Source organism: Formica exsecta, unplaced genomic scaffold (genome assembly GCF_003651465.1).
Source record: "Formica exsecta isolate Colony F162 unplaced genomic scaffold, ASM365146v1 scaffold933, whole genome shotgun sequence".
In the NCBI taxonomy this organism is placed as follows: Eukaryota; Metazoa; Arthropoda; class Insecta; order Hymenoptera; family Formicidae; genus Formica; species Formica exsecta.
The window spans coordinates 64,183-82,073 of NW_021853700.1; the positions used below are offsets into that span (position 1 = coordinate 64,183).

General features: G+C 36.2%; 3 protein-coding genes across 3 annotated transcripts; 1 reads left to right on the forward strand and 2 right to left on the reverse strand.

Moving 5' to 3' along the window:
* Window positions 1-708: 708 nt before the first annotated feature.
* LOC115245296 (alpha-aminoadipic semialdehyde synthase, mitochondrial) lies at window positions 709-6,532 on the reverse strand. Its single transcript, XM_029823547.1, has 10 exons — window positions 5,980-6,532; window positions 5,144-5,626; window positions 4,529-4,754; window positions 3,847-4,174; window positions 3,205-3,568; window positions 2,767-3,089; window positions 2,222-2,471; window positions 1,819-2,082; window positions 1,368-1,743; window positions 709-963 (listed from the first exon to the last, which is right to left on the reverse strand). Exons 1-10 carry the CDS (start codon window positions 6,061-6,063, stop codon window positions 848-850), a joined length of 2,814 nt encoding a protein of 937 aa, XP_029679407.1. The 5' UTR covers window positions 6,064-6,532; the 3' UTR covers window positions 709-847.
* A 64-nt stretch (window positions 6,533-6,596) lies between these two features.
* On the reverse strand, window positions 6,597-9,356 carry LOC115245297 (general transcription factor IIF subunit 1). Its single transcript, XM_029823548.1, has 7 exons — window positions 9,027-9,356; window positions 8,846-8,892; window positions 8,398-8,769; window positions 8,008-8,330; window positions 7,573-7,862; window positions 7,062-7,399; window positions 6,597-6,972 (listed from the first exon to the last, which is right to left on the reverse strand). Exons 1-7 carry the CDS (start codon window positions 9,048-9,050, stop codon window positions 6,759-6,761), a joined length of 1,608 nt encoding a protein of 535 aa, XP_029679408.1. The 5' UTR covers window positions 9,051-9,356; the 3' UTR covers window positions 6,597-6,758.
* Window positions 9,357-10,099: 743 nt separating this feature from the next.
* Window positions 10,100-15,656, forward strand: LOC115245251 (AFG3-like protein 2). Its single transcript, XM_029823474.1, has 13 exons — window positions 10,100-10,355; window positions 10,768-10,891; window positions 10,997-11,312; window positions 11,451-11,544; window positions 11,625-11,790; window positions 11,880-12,015; window positions 12,102-12,220; window positions 12,347-12,622; window positions 12,715-12,942; window positions 13,066-13,292; window positions 13,366-13,542; window positions 13,662-13,880; window positions 13,985-15,656. Exons 1-13 carry the CDS (start codon window positions 10,269-10,271, stop codon window positions 14,270-14,272), a joined length of 2,457 nt encoding a protein of 818 aa, XP_029679334.1. The 5' UTR covers window positions 10,100-10,268; the 3' UTR covers window positions 14,273-15,656.
* Window positions 15,657-17,891: the final 2,235 nt, after the last annotated feature.

A 17,891-nucleotide genomic window follows, 5' to 3' on the forward strand; every position in this document is an offset into this window, starting at 1 on the left:
TATATATATATATATATATAAATCAACTATTTTACCATCTTTTAAATACTCTTATTTAGTCAGCACAAATTCTGTAGATTAAAATGTCAGCAGTGAATAACGCCAATCATCGTTATTGGATTTATCCAATTCTTGCAAAGAGTGATTGAATTCGTCACACAAATCAGCTAGTCGTGTTCCATAGACGTGTGATACTGGACATGTGCAAATCACGGCTGCAGCTTAATTACTTTACCGGTGCAAATTCGTTGGAAGCTTCCGATTGTTTCGGCGCGTAAAATCGATTCATTTCCAATTAGATTCTAACGGGTAGAGGCGAAGAGTGTTCCTGTGTTATCATTCTAATTATATCTTAAAGCGATTATAGAATTACTGCGATAAAAAAAAGATTGCAATAAGCGAGATATCATTGTATTGTTAGCCATTTTCCACACTGGGGTGGTAATATCAATAAATGTTAAATATATCAAATTAAATATTTCCCGTCTTCCCGATTTTTCCATTAAAACACTTATTAATGCGAGAAAGAGAGTTTAAAAATGCAGAAATTGTTTTTGATTTATGTAGGTAGGGAATGGGAAATGAAAAAAGATTATCGCGAACACATATTTTGTTTAGTATTTCTAATTAAAATATTATGTTTAAACTAATTATACCTATATGATAGCTTACATATTTTGGTCATAATATAAAAAAAATATAAACTATTTTTTTATTATACATATTTTTTCATTTACGTATTAAGTTAATAAAATATATAGACTCTTATTAGTTCTTTTGATGGATCAGAGGGGTATATTATATACATACGATCGTTAGAAGATTATGGTGGTTTGTGGTGAATGAATTACAGCCATTTGGAAGTCTCAAAGGATTCTAGGCCTTCAGCTCTCAACCGATTAAGAATAGGTCGATATATATCAGGCGTAAAAGGCAGTACCATTCCACGTTGCTGAATTTCACCTGAACGAAATTAGATTGTATAGATGTTAAAGTAAAATCGCACATGGAAATGAATATTTGATTATAATACACCACATTTTGAATTAGATTAATATCTAAATCATTCAAATAAATATCTTTTTTCAGAACATTGCGATAATTTATATTAATGTTTTCGAAAAAGAAATCTTTTTAATTATCTTTTATAAGCTCTAAGCTTATTTTATTGGGGAAATATAATTTATATGTTTAGATTGCATTTATATAATAATTTGATTATATGTAGAAGACATATTTATGTATCCTTGTTGGCAGTAATCGCGGTTTTTAAATATCTTGTGCGAGAAAAAATGTAGCCAATTAGTATAGCAGCTTTCACTAGTTGAGAAATTGAATAACTAATCATAGAAAGAAAGACTACGAACCATCTAGGATCATTTTGACAGCTATAGCCGTAGGATACCCGACGGTACGCGCCATTGCAGAGTGTCCGGTAATGTCTCCATAGAGGACCAAGTTGATCCCTTTAGATTCCCTCCTGTTATCCGGCCAAAGTATACCTATATCGTGTCTCAGTATCACTAAATCGCGTTCATTCTTCTCATAATAGAGTTTCTTCGACAAGTAATGCGTAAGCGTGTCGAGAGGAGTGTTTAGTTTCAAGACCAAGTCCTCTTGCAGAAGACCGAGATCCTCGATGGCCTTGACGCGTTCCCACGAATTCACTCTTAATTTCTGCTTCAGGTTCCCATAGAAGATATTGTCGTTCGCCAGGCCAAGTAGGTTGCACACCAACATTCGCTAGAATTTAAACGACGAGCGTTTGGAAGAAAGTCGATATATCCTGTGTGTACGCAGGAAATTGAAAGTACGCACCCAGGTGATGTCCGGTCCATTCGGATGCAAGATGGGATCTGGATTGGGATCGATCAGGCCAAGTAATTGTAGACCCATCACGGTATTCGAAAAGCCTTTGAATCTGAGCGTACCTCGTAGCATGGTATTAGCATTCTGCAAACCGTAGTAATCCTTGTACATGATGCTGTCGCGATTGGGGAAACCTTCTAGAGCGAAGCCAGGGAGAAAGTCTAGCTCTTGCACGGCGGACATCAGATCGCCGCCTCCGGCGATCTCCACTTCCTGGACAACGGAAAAAAATGTATGGATACTGATATATCTTTCTTAAATCTTTTTCAAAAATTCTGTTCGAAATAATTCTACGATAAATCAGCTTTTTTTTAGAGATACTAATATGAAAGATTTTTCAAAGAATTATCACCTGTCCTGCGTGAAGGTATTTCGCCGGCGCCAAGGTATTCAACAATGCACCTCGTGGAGACCAGTTGAATTTATATCTCAAAGGATTGTAGGAACACTCGGGCGCGGGCAGACCACCGCACCATGAGACGAAGGATTCTATCTTGCCGCCTGCTTGTCTCACATCGTCAAAACACTCGATCGCCAAAAGATGATCGATTCCTGGATCCAATCCGATTTCGTTCAGCACAGTGACGCCAGCTTGCTGGGCTCTGCCCGAAACGAATAAGACTTTGATTAGTTGAAATTTTAGTTGAACTTGTTATTGTGGTGATAAACTATATATTACTGTACATCCCGTTATTAAATTCAATTCACATATTTTTAATCTATTTTCCGCGAATTATAAGACATAGAAAATAATTAGAACATCATCGGCTGTAAAATTCCAAAAACTAAAAAATTTTATAAAAAATATTCATTAAATGCGTGTGCTATAAAATTGACATTAAATGTATGGTTGTCAGATACAGTGCGATACGTAATCTCGTTTACAGGAGCACTCACTCTTCGTGCAGCGCTTTGACGTCGTTGTTCATGTAGCTGGCTGTCACCAAATGAGTTTTGGTCTCGATGCAAGCTTTAGCGATGACATGATGCAACGAGTACGGTAATAGAGAGACAACCACGCTCGCCGATTTCATCACGTCGTGTAAGGTATCTGGTCGATCCAGCACGTTCAGGAAGACCGGCTCCACACCTGAAAACCGGTTGGCTAGCACGTCAACCTCGTCCTTCAATTGCGACGCCACCACCAGCCTTATATTCGTATCCCTGTGCAAATATTCGACCAAAGGCGCAGAGACATATCCCGCGCCGAGAACGATTACCTGTTGCAAAATTTTTCATCGTGCATCGGCTAATTATTTCATCAGAAATAGTTTGATGCATAGAATCTTTTCGATTCAAAGAATATTACGATAAACAGGGAGGAATATTTTATACCGTTTTTGTCTGCAGTTCTCCGTTATCGGCTTTGTGCTTGCTACGGTGATTCAGCTGTCTGAGTTCTTGAATATATTCGAAATTGGGCGTCAGTTTCCCGTTGGACGCGATGATAGCTCCATGCACGGCAGGACTGAAATTGTGTTCCTCCAATGGTTTCTTCGCGTCCGATTCTATAATGTCCAGAGCATATGGATACAAAAGGTTACCGAAAAAATCTGTCGATTCTTTCGGCAGTTGCGTGGGCATATTGTCGATCGAGCAGACTAGCACGCCAGGACCCTTGAAGGACTTCATATCCTTGTTGTGATCGGCATCGTACAGGCAGAATGGCGTATCAATCGTCGTGCACTCATTCGTGAACCTTACGAAAGGCATATAACAAAATCAATTAGCCATTAGCGGAGATCGCAATTAAAAGATTAAATGTATTTAAATGTATACAATCACTTAATAATTTCTTTTTTAAATCTTAAGCATGTAAGAAAATATAGCGCTAACTATGTCTGTACGGTAATATATTATTATAAATTACAACATTATTATACTAATTATGTAATTATTAACTCCAATAATGTTATATAATTTTATAAAATTTTCAGAAATTCACATTTTTTCAAAATCGCAGATAAACGGACATACTCGATGCTACCACCGGGATCCGCGGATATGTCGCAGATAGCGAGCATCCTGTGCGGCAAGGCGGGTGCACCGACACTTATCGGCAACCACGGTGTATTAGCGGGTCTGAGCAGATACTTTGCGTCCGGTATTGTTAATAATTTTGGCGAATCCACGGCCCAGTATATACAGTTGATAATGACCGATGCGTACGGTGCTATCTTCTTGCTAAAGGTGGAAATGTATAATTCCGGATGTTGGTCATACTCTTCGGAATCAAAACCGCCGCCCTCCTTCCTCTCCAAGTGATGCCTACGTCGTACCTCGCAGCCGTATATCTTTGTCGTATCTACGTGAAACGATTCGAAAAATAAATAACGAAGATAAATTTGTTACCGCATGAGATAAATTCGTTTCCGGGGCAGATTCCATGAGTCGTGCGCTAAGAATAGTTTCCATTCTTCGAGGTTTGAAAAGATCTAATGATAAAGAAGTTAAAAAAGATATGTCTATTATAAAGCTGTAAGTAATCGTGTAATTATGTTTCAAGCGCAACACGGGTATTTAAAAATTCCGCAATTAAAAAAAAACAAATTTTAAAAATCGCGTTTCGATCTCGAGGAGGCAAGTGAAGAGAAACAAGTTTTGAATTGGAATCTTAATTAATAACGATCACAATGTTTTGTAAAGCGACACATCATACCGCCGTGCTCGGCGACTTTCCGTAGCATTTCGGGCGGCACGTACTCGTGGGGCAGCTCTTGGAAGACCTCTTGACCGCCTTGGCTGACGTTACCGCTGCCGGTGAAAACGAAGGTCAACGGGCCAATCGACTTCGGCATTGCGCCGAGTGCGATCTCGTATCCCGCACCACGTATCGCTTGGCGGGCCATTGCCGAATCCCGATAGTTGTGCGCCGGTCCAATGTGCTAATCAAACGATTATAACTGCAATTTAATTCACTCGCGCATACTATGTATTTTCTTATCACGTCTGAGTTAGAGATAATTTTTTCCAAAGAAAAAATAAATTTTTATCAATTAGATAATATATGTATCTCTTAATATCATCTATGTTGTGAGAAAATTTAGACAGATTACACTATTCAACAATTTTGTAAAAATGGATTAATTCTAAAAATTCTTATATGAACATATAGTTCACTGCTTCGAAAAAAAAATATGTGAGGAACTTAAAACATTATCAAATTCAACAAGGAAATATTGTAACTTTTCAGAATATAACATGAGATTAGCGAAACGATATCTTAATAAACAATAGAAAGGTTTTTCGATGTTTCCGGAATACATTGACGTACCATAAACGGGGTATGATGACCCAAGGCTAACAACCTCAGGCCCAAGCCGTGCAGTATATTCACCATACCAGCAACCCCGGCGTATTTGCCGAAGGCGACTACTCGCTGGCCGTCAGCGTCAGTAAGCTTCTCATAATCCAGGAAGCGTATGTTCTTTTCTAGGATTGCGTCCAGGAGGGGCATGTTATTTTCCTGCGCCTTGATGGTGTGCGAGAAGAAGCAGTACGTCTTGTTGGGTATCAGCTGATCCACGGGTACTTGTTTGACACCGAAGATAATAGAAGCCGAGCTGATGTCCTCCTGCAGTAGAGCACCCGCCGCTTGATATGCATGGGCGGGATACGCCCGTCGGTTGCTGGGCTGCACGATCACCTTCACGCCCGACCTGATGAGGCGGCGAACGTTCGCCGGGGCTAACGGCGCTCTTCTCTCCCATACTGACTGGTCCTCTCGTCTTATAGCTATTACTTTGCCCTTAAGATTCTGAAAAGATTCGACGTTGAAGAATGCTCCGCTGAAGCGGTGCACGATAGTTTATTCAAAAAGATTCATCTTCTATATTTTCTAATCATTTCTTTACGAAATATCATCTTATATTACAATTCACTATACGGCACGAGAAAAAAAAAAAGATTAAAGAATTTTTAATCCATAGTAACTGATTTTGAAGATGAAGAATCTGTCAGTTCTTGGAATGAATTTATATATATATCATTCGTTTCAAATCCACCTATTTTTTTCACAAAACTTTGCAAGATCGAACATCAACGCGATCGTTTAAGCAGGATCATTAACCGAGATTATATCACATGAAATTCGTTATTTGGGATGCTTACACTTATGTATCTGATGTTAGGGATATCGGCACGAGTTGCAGTGGTCAACAGATGACATGATTTGGTCACTCCTAATATCCACATCACACCTTTGTCAAAACCGATTTAATAGCAGCGTAAAAGTCAGCGTTACCGAGAGAAATTTACTCTTAAGTACTAGTTGAAACCGATTCGCAATGATTGCGCTAACTGGAATAATTTAGTTCTTCTTGCAGAATCTCGCTTGTGTATTTCGATACGTCCTGAACCGAGTCCATTCTACTACTATTCTACCGTGCCTATATATACTATACTGCGCGGATCAAATGCTCAGAAATGTCAGATAGTATTACAAAATCACCGATAAACTTGACATCGGCGTTATCAGTGTGACTCTTCTGGCTATCATACTGGCTGCATTATTGAAAGAAATTTATTTAGAGAATGATTCCGGAAAAATGTTTTTCTTGTTACGCGCCACGACAATAACAGAATAACGCTACGCGCGTATCAAGAGTAAACAATTGCAAACAAGAAATTAATATTAGAGATAATTATACGCAGTTATGCCGATAGTGTCCAATACTCGCCATAATCGGAGAGGTCATAGGTTTGGAGCTAAGATACTTCTCCGTACAGTTTCTGCAAAATTTTTAATACAGAGGTATTTTTCCATCATTACAGAAAGTATCATTATCATTAAATATTAGTTGAATGATACCGTACAGTGCGTAATTACGAACGCATCGAATAATCATAAAAACGACTAATTGAAAAACTTATTAGTTCTCCTAGTTAAGTTAATTGGATTGCGCTTTGATTGATAAATACATTTTATTCTTGATGGTCTGTTTGGTGGGATTTATCTTCTTCAGTATTTGAGTCATAATATTGACAAGTTGCTCAGATGTAAGACCGGTTTTTTTGGATTTGAATTTCTGTAGCAACTCGGTTGTTGTCATTGGTTTGCGCATTAAATACCGTCTCACCGCGTCTTCCGTAATTCCCGATTCACTAAAAAGATACAAAAAGTGTAAATATTAAAAAAAAATAAATATTAAAATATTATATATTTATTGTTCAACACTGAGGCAAAAACATACTTCGCTCCCGGTATGTATGATGTTACTGGGACTAGATTGAAATTGTCCAACTTCAATTTTTTCGCTTGCGACAAGTCCGGAGATCCAGACTGTTTCCTCTTAAAAGATTCGGAGATCCCGGATGCTGCAGACGTTGGTGTCGCCGATCTCGAACTATGCGCGCTATTAGGCTTCTTATTATCTTTTAGCGTTGTATCAGAGTTTGATTCCGAATCGCTAGAAAAATCGCTAGAGGAATCCTTCCCAGAAGCAGTTATCTTTTGATCTTTCTTCTTGGTTTTTTTCTTCTTCTTTTTGTCTTTCTTCTTATCCGTTTCTTTACCGAGTTTGTCTTTATCCTGTAATGCAATATGTATTAGAGAAATATAAGATAAAATATTTAGGAAGTGTATTTAATAATAAATGTTGTGGATTATCTCATATTATTTAAAAAATGTAGAAAGGCTTAATATGCAACATATGCAGTGTTTATCCACAAGTGTTGTAACAATGATGCATTAGATTTCCTTACTTTATCATCCTTCTCTTTTCCTTCCTCATCCTCGTCTTTGTCTTCTTCGCCTTCCTTCTTATCTGTTTGGTCTTCATCATCTTCGTCTTCGTCAGATGCAAGTAATTTTCTCAATGCGTCCTCCTCTGCGACGGACTTAATTTCCTTCTGTTTTTCTAATTCTGATTCAGAATCGGAAGAATCAGAAATATAATCGCATTCTCTTCCCTCTTCATCGCCGTCATCGCTTTCCTCAAACGCTTCATTATCCGAGGCATTCTTTTTCTTCTTTTTTTTCTTTTGTACTTGACCTAAAATATTAATTAAACTATATATACTTATCTGTGTGCAACACAATTTTCTTATGTAAAAATAAATATGTATAACATATAATATATGTATATATGTATAACAATATGTATATGTATATGTATAAGTGATTATATCGTTTATTACCTTTGCCCTTCTTCGTCTTCTTTGCATCATCCTCATCTTCTGATCCTTTTTTATTCTCATCTTCGTTACTGCCTGAGTCGTCATCATCGCTCTCCATCCATTCATCCAGTTCTGATATTTTCAATTCCTTTTCCTTCTTACTTGGCCTCTTAACTTTACCACCTTCCACTAATTCTTCGTCATCACCACCATCCTCATCGTTTCTCAATCTCTTGCGTAACATTAGAGAGAAATAATTCATCACCTTATTTCTACGACTGAATTCTTGCTCTGCCTCTTCAGCACTGAGAGCTTTGTATCTCTGAATTGGCTGAAAGTTATACCTGTATGTGAAAGTTACATATTTTTCAGTAATTAATAGTAAAACAATTAACATTATGAGATACCTACCATTCATGTAAAGGAAAGGCCTCTATTGCACCATCAGCGGCATGGGTAAAAACGTAATATGCTGCATTTTCGCTGACTCCTCCCTCTCGTATACCTTTGAATTTTTTGCCAGTCTTTCCTCCCGATTTCAGAATCCACGGTTGATCTTCTGGCTTATACTTTCTACTGGTAATGCCATATTTTTTTCTTCTAGCTTCTTCTCTAGCATCACGTCCAAATTCGGATCCGGCACCAAATTTCGGCATATCCTCTTCTATACCCTTGTACTCCTTCATGTTGTTCTCCCGTTCCATTTTCACTTGTGCCCATTTTGAGAAATCTACGTTCAGAGTCGCATTGAATCTCATGACATTGTGCTTCTTTTTACTGTTTCTAAAAGTTTCATAAATTATTTTCAAAAATTTGTGATATATAAAAAATTAAAAATATAAATATTAGTGATACAAACTTTGGTACTCTAATACTGAATTCCTGCACAGACGGTACGATTGGGGGCTAAAAGGAAAATTAAATCTTGTAGCGTTATATTGTAAATATATCATTTTTCTTTTAAGATAACAATGTACAATCTTCAATATCTGGTTACAGTAATATAATCTGCAACTATTATTGCAACTACTAATACATACCTTTGACATTGTGCTTGAATTCATATTTAAGAAAGAATTTCCGGACAATTTAACGTTATATTTACAATTTAAGGCAATTTTTTACAAATTATTTGATCGATCAGGTCTGACTTAAGTAATCTCAAAATTTCAAAGAGATTCAATATGCATTTTGAAAGACAGGTGTTTACTCCATTCGATTGATCAATCAGGGTAAAAAAACCTTTACCTCTTTTGATTGATCTGGTTTTGGTTGATCAATCAAAGAATTCGAAGCATAGATAAAGCATAGATATATAAAAGTGTAGATCTGTCCTTTGTGGTTGCACTTTGTTCTTTCCTGCGTTCGGAAATCCGAGGGAAATCCTATATTGACCAATCAGGATAAAAGAAGCAAAGATTTCTTTGCAGGATTTTTGAACATATCCCAATCAAAACGATGCAGTAGATGAAGGCTACGGTCGGGAAGACGCTAGAGATGCTTTGAAGCATTACATTAACCAATCAGAATAAAGAAATTTTTACTCTTTTTGTCCTGATTGGTCAATCAAACGTTTCGAAGCATTTCTAGCGTCTTCCCGACCGCAGCCGAAATGGATATATATGCGATTGATGGATTGTTTCTATTGAATGTGTATTTTGGAGCTTGATACAAAATCATCGAATGCATATGTATATAAAAATTCTAAACGGCGAGATTTGTCAAAAATATAAAAGTATGCAAATGTATCGACATAAAAAAATATAATAGAAAATAATTTAACAATAAGAAATAATTTAAATATAATTTTCTGAATAATGTATAAAATATCAAAAAATCACATGTAACTTGACGTTTCTTTCTCTCACGCAATTTTGATCGATCATTGCATCTTTAACTATATATATAGTCTGGTGTGATCAGAAGTTAAAATTGTCGAATGATTGTGATTTAGAGAAGATTGATATTTTTCAATTTACTCGAAATTTGGAAAAAATCAAGAAAGTCGCAAGAAAATTTATACGAAACATAAAGAGAGAAGGGTCTCGTATCTTCAGCGGGAACAGATTATACATATGTCCCGATGACGACAGCACTGGCGGTGAATCCGAAGCCGGAGCCAATGCGTGTCTTCCTCGCCGTCGAGCCGCGGATATCGCTTCGTGGCCAATAACTGAGATGGTTGCTCGCGGCCGGTAGTGTGTTGCGTTCCGAGATTTAAGCGAAACGTTAATAATAAAACGAGACTAAATTCCATCGCAGGCCCATCGCACTACCCAAGCATGGCGCACCAAATGCTTTCGTCGGCCAGCAAACTGGAAAGACTGATTCTCAGGCCCACTCAAAAAGGTTATTTCGACACGCTTCAGGTACCGTCATAACCTGTCATCTCTAATATTTGTGATATAATGCGCTGTAATTGTTGCGCGTTTTTACAAAAATGACACGATAATTGTCATCATGGTGCTCGATCGTGTGTGCTATCATTTTAATTCCGAATATCCGCGTGAATTCGTGGTTAACGTATTTACGTTCTAAATATATCCTTTCTAAACGAGAAACACTCACGTGTTTGTTGTCATCTCTTGCACCTTTCTACGTAATCGTAATTTGTTAATTTAACGTGTAGTTTACATCAGCTGTGCAATAGTTATTAGCAATTTTCGTGAGGAGACTGTGTATCTGCAATTTTAAGAATGGTGACATAAATCTTGTCATTTTTTAAATACTTTTGGCACTAGAACAATAACATTAAACTAATTGTAAGATATATTTTTTTAGTTGAGGCGACATTTAACTCTGCTTAAAAATAGTACAACGTTATCCATGATTGAAGAGTTGCAACAAAAATGGAGATTATTTTGTAAAGAGCCACCCAAAGGATTCGAAAAGTTCTTTAAACCAGGTTCCTGATACTTTTATACTTATCTATTCAGATCTCCCGTTCTCTTTTGTAATAAATTTGTATAGTTTTTAATAATTGATATAATATGGTTTTGTGTATATATAGGTGGAACGAAAAGTGCTGAAAAAAGTGCTGAAAATGTTGCTAAAAAGGCGGAAGAGGCATCGAGCAAGAAAGCTAGTACAGAGAAACCTTCTTCATCTACCTCTAGCTCGTCATCCAGTTCCAAAGATCAAGGTTTTCAATGGGCATTTAAGGTTTTCGGTGACAGTTCACAGCGAGGAGGTAAATCGTTTGAAGGTGGTGACAAGGATAAGACATTCATGATTTTGGGTACACTTGGAGTAACTGGTTTGCTTGCATATATACTTTCCCAGGATTTCAATCAGAAGGAGATCACATGGAGAGAATTTACATATAAGTGAGTAAATTATATTCCTATGCAATTTTATGGAATCCTTAATATGTTTTGATGAAATAGCAAATATATATTGACTATAAAAATCAAAAGCAGTCAATACTTACAATTATGCTAATTATACATCTTTTCTTCTTTCAGTTATTTAAGCAAAGGTCTTGTTGATAAATTAGAAGTAGTAAATAAAAAGTGGGTGCGTGTAAGACTTCTACCTGGACATACTGTTGATGGTTCTGTAAGTTTTCCTTTGCAAGATCAGTGGTAGACTTCACTTATTTGTCAATAGTATATCAAAGTTTGATATATGTTTTATAGGATACATTGTGGTTCAATATTGGAAGTACTGATACTTTTGAAAGGAATCTAGAAAATGCACAAATAGAATTAAACATGGGACCTGAGAATTATATTCCTGTGGTTTACAAAAATGAAATAGAAACTGTAAATGTAATGTCATATTTGCCACAAATTCTTATGTTGGGTAAATTAATTATTAATTTTGTTAACTGTTATAACAGCAAAGCGATTTTTATATCTGTATATTATAAATGTCAAGAAAATATATTTTAGGGCTGCTCATTTATTTCATGCGAAGATCTGCGGAAGCAATGATTGGTAAAGGAGGTAAAAGAGGTGGGCTTTTTGGTACAGTAATGGAATCAACTGCAAAACTAATAAATTCGAAAGATATTGGTGTACGATTTAAGTGAGTAATAAATATATTTTGTCATCATATAAGTAATTTAACATTTCTTGTTCATTGGTGTAAATCTTATTTATATTACACATTAGAGATGTAGCTGGATGTGAAGAAGCTAAGATCGAAATTATGGAATTTGTAAATTTCTTGAAGAATCCACAGCAATATATAGATCTCGGGGCTAAGATTCCAAAAGGCGCTATGTTAACAGGTAACTTTAGTAATTTAAATAAAATGTAATTTTGTAATGGATAATAGAATACACTTTTCGTATTTAAAATATATCATTGATCGAATTTAAAATGTTGTAAGTGAACATGTGTCATTTTTCTCATAGGGCCGCCTGGTACTGGTAAAACTTTGTTAGCCAAAGCTACGGCTGGTGAAGCAAACGTACCGTTTATTACAGTATCCGGTTCGGAATTCTTGGAAATGTTTGTGGGTGTCGGTCCATCTAGAGTACGCGATATGTTCTCTATGGCGCGAAAGCATGCACCGTGTATATTATTTATTGACGAGATCGATGCAGTCGGACGAAAGAGAGGAGGTCGGAATTTTGCGGGACATTCTGAGCAAGAAAACACATTGAACCAGCTCTTGGTAGAAATGGATGGTACGTCCTACTTTCAACTACGAAGAAACTACGATCGAAACTACGATCGAAACCACTGACAATAATTTTTAACATTTACTATCTTTTTTAAGGATTTAATACGACGACTAATGTGGTGGTATTAGCGGCTACTAATAGGGTAGACATTTTAGATAAGGCATTACTTAGACCTGGAAGATTCGATAGACAAATATTTGTATCTGCGCCGGATATCAAAGGACGGGCGTCCATTTTCAAAGTACATTTAACTCCTTTGAAAACTTTATTAGACAAAGATCAGCTAGCAAGAAAGATGGCTTCCCTGACTCCTGGATTTACAGGTATATAATCGATAATATTGAATATTTTTAAGAAAAATATATAAAAGTAGATAAATATTAACAAAATTTTACATCCAGAAACTAAATGAAAACCGTCAGGACATCATATATAGATTTTTTCAGGAGCTGATATTGCGAACGTTTGCAATGAAGCGGCTCTGATCGCGGCAAGAGATTTGAATGATAATATCCACCTTAAAAACTTCGAACAAGCTATCGAGAGGGTAGTAGCTGGCATGGAGAAGAAAACCAATGTATTGCAACCTGAGGAAAAGAAAACAGTCGCGTACCATGAGGCCGGTCATGCGGTAGCCGGCTGGTTTTTAGAGTATGCGGATCCGCTTTTGAAGGTACCGTATTTTATCCATTTTTCACAATGATACAATTTCTTCGCTATTGTTAGACTTTTGTTATTTCCCTCAGGTATCTATTATTCCGCGCGGTAAAGGATTAGGATATGCCCAATATTTGCCACGTGAGCAATATCTCTATACGAAGGAACAGTTATTCGATCGAATGTGCATGACGCTCGGTGGACGAGTATCAGAAGAAATCTTTTTCGGCCGCATAACTACAGGCGCTCAGGATGATTTGCAAAAGGTATTATTATAATTAAGTGTAAGAATAATGAGTATTTTTACTCTCATATTTTGATGATGAAGATATATTGTATCTTTTTTTTACTAAACTGACCAACATATTTTGGATTCGCTTTAAAGATTACAGAAATTGCGTATGCACAAATTACGCAATACGGTATGAACGAGAAGGTCGGGAATGTTAGCTTTCAAATGCCGAAGCCAGGAGAGATGGCCTTAGACAAACCATATTCCGAATATACTGCGCAACTCATCGACAATGAAGTCCGAGATTTGATCGACAGGGCACATAAACGAACGCGAGCCCTTCTGGACGAGCACAAAGAGAATGTAATCAAGGTAAATTTTATATCGCTATTTTATATCACCTACTTAAATAGTTGAATGATTTAACGCATGCGTCAAGCTGTAAATCAATCTGAAATAACTTGACACAATTTTAGGTCGCCGAGCGATTGTTGAAGCAGGAGATCTTAAGCAGGGACGATATGATCGAATTACTTGGTGCTCGGCCTTTCCGCGAGAAATCTACTTACGAAGAATTTGTTGAAGGCACTGGCTCCTTCGAAGAGGATACTACGTTACCGGAAGGTTTGAAGGAATGGAACAAATCTAAGGAAGAATCCTCCGAGGACGGTGATAAGAAAGATAAAGCGGCGGAGACTAGCGAGTCGCAGGCGCAGCCTTCTAAAGCAGCCTCCAGTGATAAACAGCCGCAACAACGACTATAACCTGTAACATTTAGTCTCGCAACTGCTTTGTATAATAGTTCGAAATACACAATCATAACAATATAAGTTTATGGATATTCAACAGTATATTCAGCTGCATCAGCTGTTGTAACCGGTATATATATACGATGAAGTCGTCAGTTTAACATGACGTTCTTATGATGTGTGTTTTCTTGTAATTAAAACTAAATTACATTCTATAAATTCTTTCTCATAAATCCGTTTTCACCTTCATATCAACTGATAATAGTATTGTGCGAAGTAACATATATCACAAACTCGCGAAACTCTTAGAAACTTTAAGATCTCCTGCGTTATGTGTATTAAAACTGCGCAGATACTTCATTAATTTTGGATAATGATTAAAGATACAATTCTTTGTTTGATATAATTTTGTGTTATCACCCTTCACGTTTTTTGGTGGAAGAAAAGTGGGCAAATGAAAGGTTTTCGAAAAACGATTCTTGCACATAGATGTTTGCAAGCTCGATATACTTAATTTTTAAGAAAGGCGATTTTATTTTACATATTTATCAATTTTCATGTTTTCTTGAAAAAATAACATATACACCTCTTTGAAGAATAAACTCGAAGATTATAGGTATATGCAAAGTCGAATAAATCGTTCAATGTGCAATCCATATTTAAGGTTTAGTTTATTGATAAGAAACATATCAGTAACACGATCGGCTTCTGCATTACATTACTGGGTACGAATTAATTACGTCTGACGTGTGTCGCTTATTGCACATGGCTGTAAATATATATATATATATGTAAAATTGCTTTCGTCGAGATGCCGTGACGACGCGGAACGTCGCCGCGGCTTGTGCTACGTAAAATTTGTAAAAGTGTATCCGCCGCTATTTTTTATTCGTGGTTCACACTCATACGTTGGTCGAGCTCGTATGTTTGTCGTCATCCGTAAAACGTTATATCCTACACATCTCGGGCGAGTGCTTCTTCGTGTCTTGTCAATTACGCTCGATTTAGCACCTGACACGCGAAATCCGACCTGACCAGACCTGGCGATTAGTTTAAGAATTTTAATGAAAAATAATTGCCACGATACACGGATAAACAACACGAAATCTGGAATATTTTTAAAATGTGTCAAGATTATCTGAAAGAGTAGAACGTTTTTTTAAATACTCTTGTTATCTGAGATAAGATCGTGCGCGATTATTCTTTTCGTAGAGATTTTAGCATCATGCTAGAATCGATCTTGTCCTCGTGACAGGTACTAAATCTGCGGAGATGTTAAGCACAGTGTCTCTTTATCCCCTTGAAAAAGGATAATCGTTCTATATCAACGGGTGTAGGTGTACAGATGCAACGACATGACGTTATAAATGACTAATAAAGTCTGGTTTGACATTAAAAAGTACGCGCAATGTGTACATATTTCTAGTTGAAGTTTGGTGTTACATTGTTCCAAAGTTGGCATATTCACCTTTATCACCGTTCGTATATGCAAGTTCTTATAATTGTAGTCCGCAGAATTTCGTGTGAGAAAAAATTATATAGCATAATGAATCAATTTTGATATTACAACGGTATTCCGGTCCAATTATCGGATTATTAGCTTTACGCAAATAAGGATGAACCGCAAAAAATAGATTCCATACGTTTCCGCGTATTTCATCAAGAAAGAAAAACAAAGATTTCTAAAACGGCTGTCATTTCCCATGCTACGCGTATTTATTTCAATGGACTGCAGACAATGTTTCTTATTGCGATGCACAAATGCGTCTTATATATTTAATGACGTCGAAGAAATTGATACCTATGTATGATGAAAAGTAAGCCTCGCGATATAAGTATCGAGTCGTTTGCTAATAAATTGCGCGCTTGTGTGTATATTTTCTAAAAATTCTATATAAAGTTGCTCCGGGATGTGTTGAAAGAAGTGAATTCTTCTACCAATTCACTTTTTATTTACGCTACAAATTTATACGGTTACAAGTTTCCGATAGCAATAAATTTCTTGCGTTCCTTTCATTCCTCGTTAAAAACTTGATGTTCAGACAGATCAGAGTAAACCTTCTGCCAACGCGATCTCATTTTTGTAAAATGCAAATTTTTTATCTTACCGCGATAATATTGTCACAAAAATGAAAAATCGTCTCGGATATTACATACTGTAGTAGCCAATAATTGTGCCGAACGGTTCTTTTGGAGGAATAGTTTTAAGAAATTACGAAAAAAGACGTATAATGTATTCATTTCGCTTTCAGTCTCATCTCCTTTAAGTGAGGATTTTCATTATATATGGTGTATTATCAGCAATACGCGTGAGGATAAGCGAATGTCAAATTGTTGACCGTAAGCGATACAAGCTCTGCACTGCGATACGGATTATTCATATTCGGGTGTGAATCAATTTTCTTTCTTCTTTTCGCAAGTCTTTTTCTTTCGGCATAAATTTGGCACCGTATAAAACAACTTCTACCTTCTTATGATGAAGCATTGCATCACGGAATTTAAAGGCGATGTATCTATCTTGTTTTTTTTTTCGATATAATCGAATGAGTACAATTATTTAAAGTTCCATTCCGTTACGAAAAGACGCAAACATCCTTCTCGAAACAGGATTAGTTGATTGTTTGTTCCTTCATTTTTTTTTCAATTATTCAAGAAAAGTTTGTCTCTCTTGCCGATACGAAAGAAAAAGATCCTTGCAGATTTCTGTGATCAGAGTTTATATATATTGCGGCTCTCTATCTCTGCCCATTCGCTTTTCAACTACCAATTTTTTTCTTTTTTTTTCTTTTTTTCCTAAACTTTTGATCCCAAGACAGTTTTACTCTGAAATGGCAATCTTTCCAGCGTTTCTACAAAACTATACGATTTATATCGAGTAAATATTTATAGATTTCGAAAGTATCGTTAACTTAGCACTAATTCGCTCGCTAATCAAGTATATCGTACAATCACTAAATTATTGCTTTGTCGTACCTTGTATCACACTAATCTAAACCCTATGTTTCCTTATATGCGTTTTTTTCTCTATCTTTTCCCTTTCCGCCCGTTTCTTGAAAAGCCAGGTTTAGCGGTGATCATGCCTGCTTCTCCGCAAATTCGTGTACATATGTATGCATGGATGCGCGCTATTTCGTAAATGTATCCTCTTAACACATTGACTATCGTGATACATTTCTTCGCTTCGCTCTTCGTTAGAATCAATTACCATAATTCCGGAAATATATTAATTGACGGAATCATACTTGAAATTTTGTTTGTCTTATTTCGTCCACGGCATTATTCAGAAATTTTAAACGAATAAAAACGTAGAAACAATTTTCATAAAAAAAAAAAAACAAATTATAGCGTTTTGCGGCTAAGTCAATAAAAGTTAAAAATCTTGCCACATTTGTTATCGAGAATATTGCACAAGAGATGCATTATCTTATTTCTCTTACCGAAATTCAACAAATATGATATTAATCTAATCTAATCGGACGTATAAAATGGCTGTCATCAGATTGAAAACGAATAAAAATTCTCGGATTTCAGTGTAGTTCCGTCGATTAACACGTACATGTACATAGATCTATATATATAATATTATATATTTATATATTATAAATATATAATTATATATATAATATTATATTGT

What these genes read in the sequence shown, in the direction of transcription:
- LOC115245251 (XM_029823474.1), top strand. Translation starts at nt 10,269, where the DNA reads ATGGCGCACCAAATGCTTTCGTCGGCCAGCAAACTGGAAAGACTGATT. An exon ending in ATGCGGATCCGCTTTTGAAG is followed by an intron (nt 13,293 to 13,365) that starts GTACCGTATTTT and finishes TATTTCCCTCAG; the next exon opens with GTATCTATTATTCCGCGCGG. An exon ending in CTCAGGATGATTTGCAAAAG is followed by an intron (nt 13,543 to 13,661) that starts GTATTATTATAA and finishes TTCGCTTTAAAG; the next exon opens with ATTACAGAAATTGCGTATGC.
- LOC115245297 (XM_029823548.1), bottom strand. Translation starts at nt 9,050, where the DNA reads ATGAATTCAAGCACAATGTCAAAG. An exon ending in GAAAAGAGAAGGATGATAAA is followed by an intron (nt 7,400 to 7,572) that starts GTAAGGAAATCT and finishes ATTGCATTACAG; the next exon opens with GATAAAGACAAACTCGGTAA. An exon ending in TCATACATACCGGGAGCGAA is followed by an intron (nt 6,973 to 7,061) that starts GTATGTTTTTGC and finishes GTATCTTTTTAG; the next exon opens with TGAATCGGGAATTACGGAAG.
- LOC115245296 (XM_029823547.1), bottom strand. Translation starts at nt 6,063, where the DNA reads ATGTGGATATTAGGAGTGACCAAATCATGTCATCTGTTGACCACTGCA. An exon ending in CTAACATCAGATACATAAGT is followed by an intron (nt 5,627 to 5,979) that starts GTAAGCATCCCA and finishes GAATCTTTTCAG; the next exon opens with AATCTTAAGGGCAAAGTAAT. An exon ending in GATCCCGGTGGTAGCATCGA is followed by an intron (nt 3,569 to 3,846) that starts GTATGTCCGTTT and finishes GCCTTTCGTAAG; the next exon opens with GTTCACGAATGAGTGCACGA.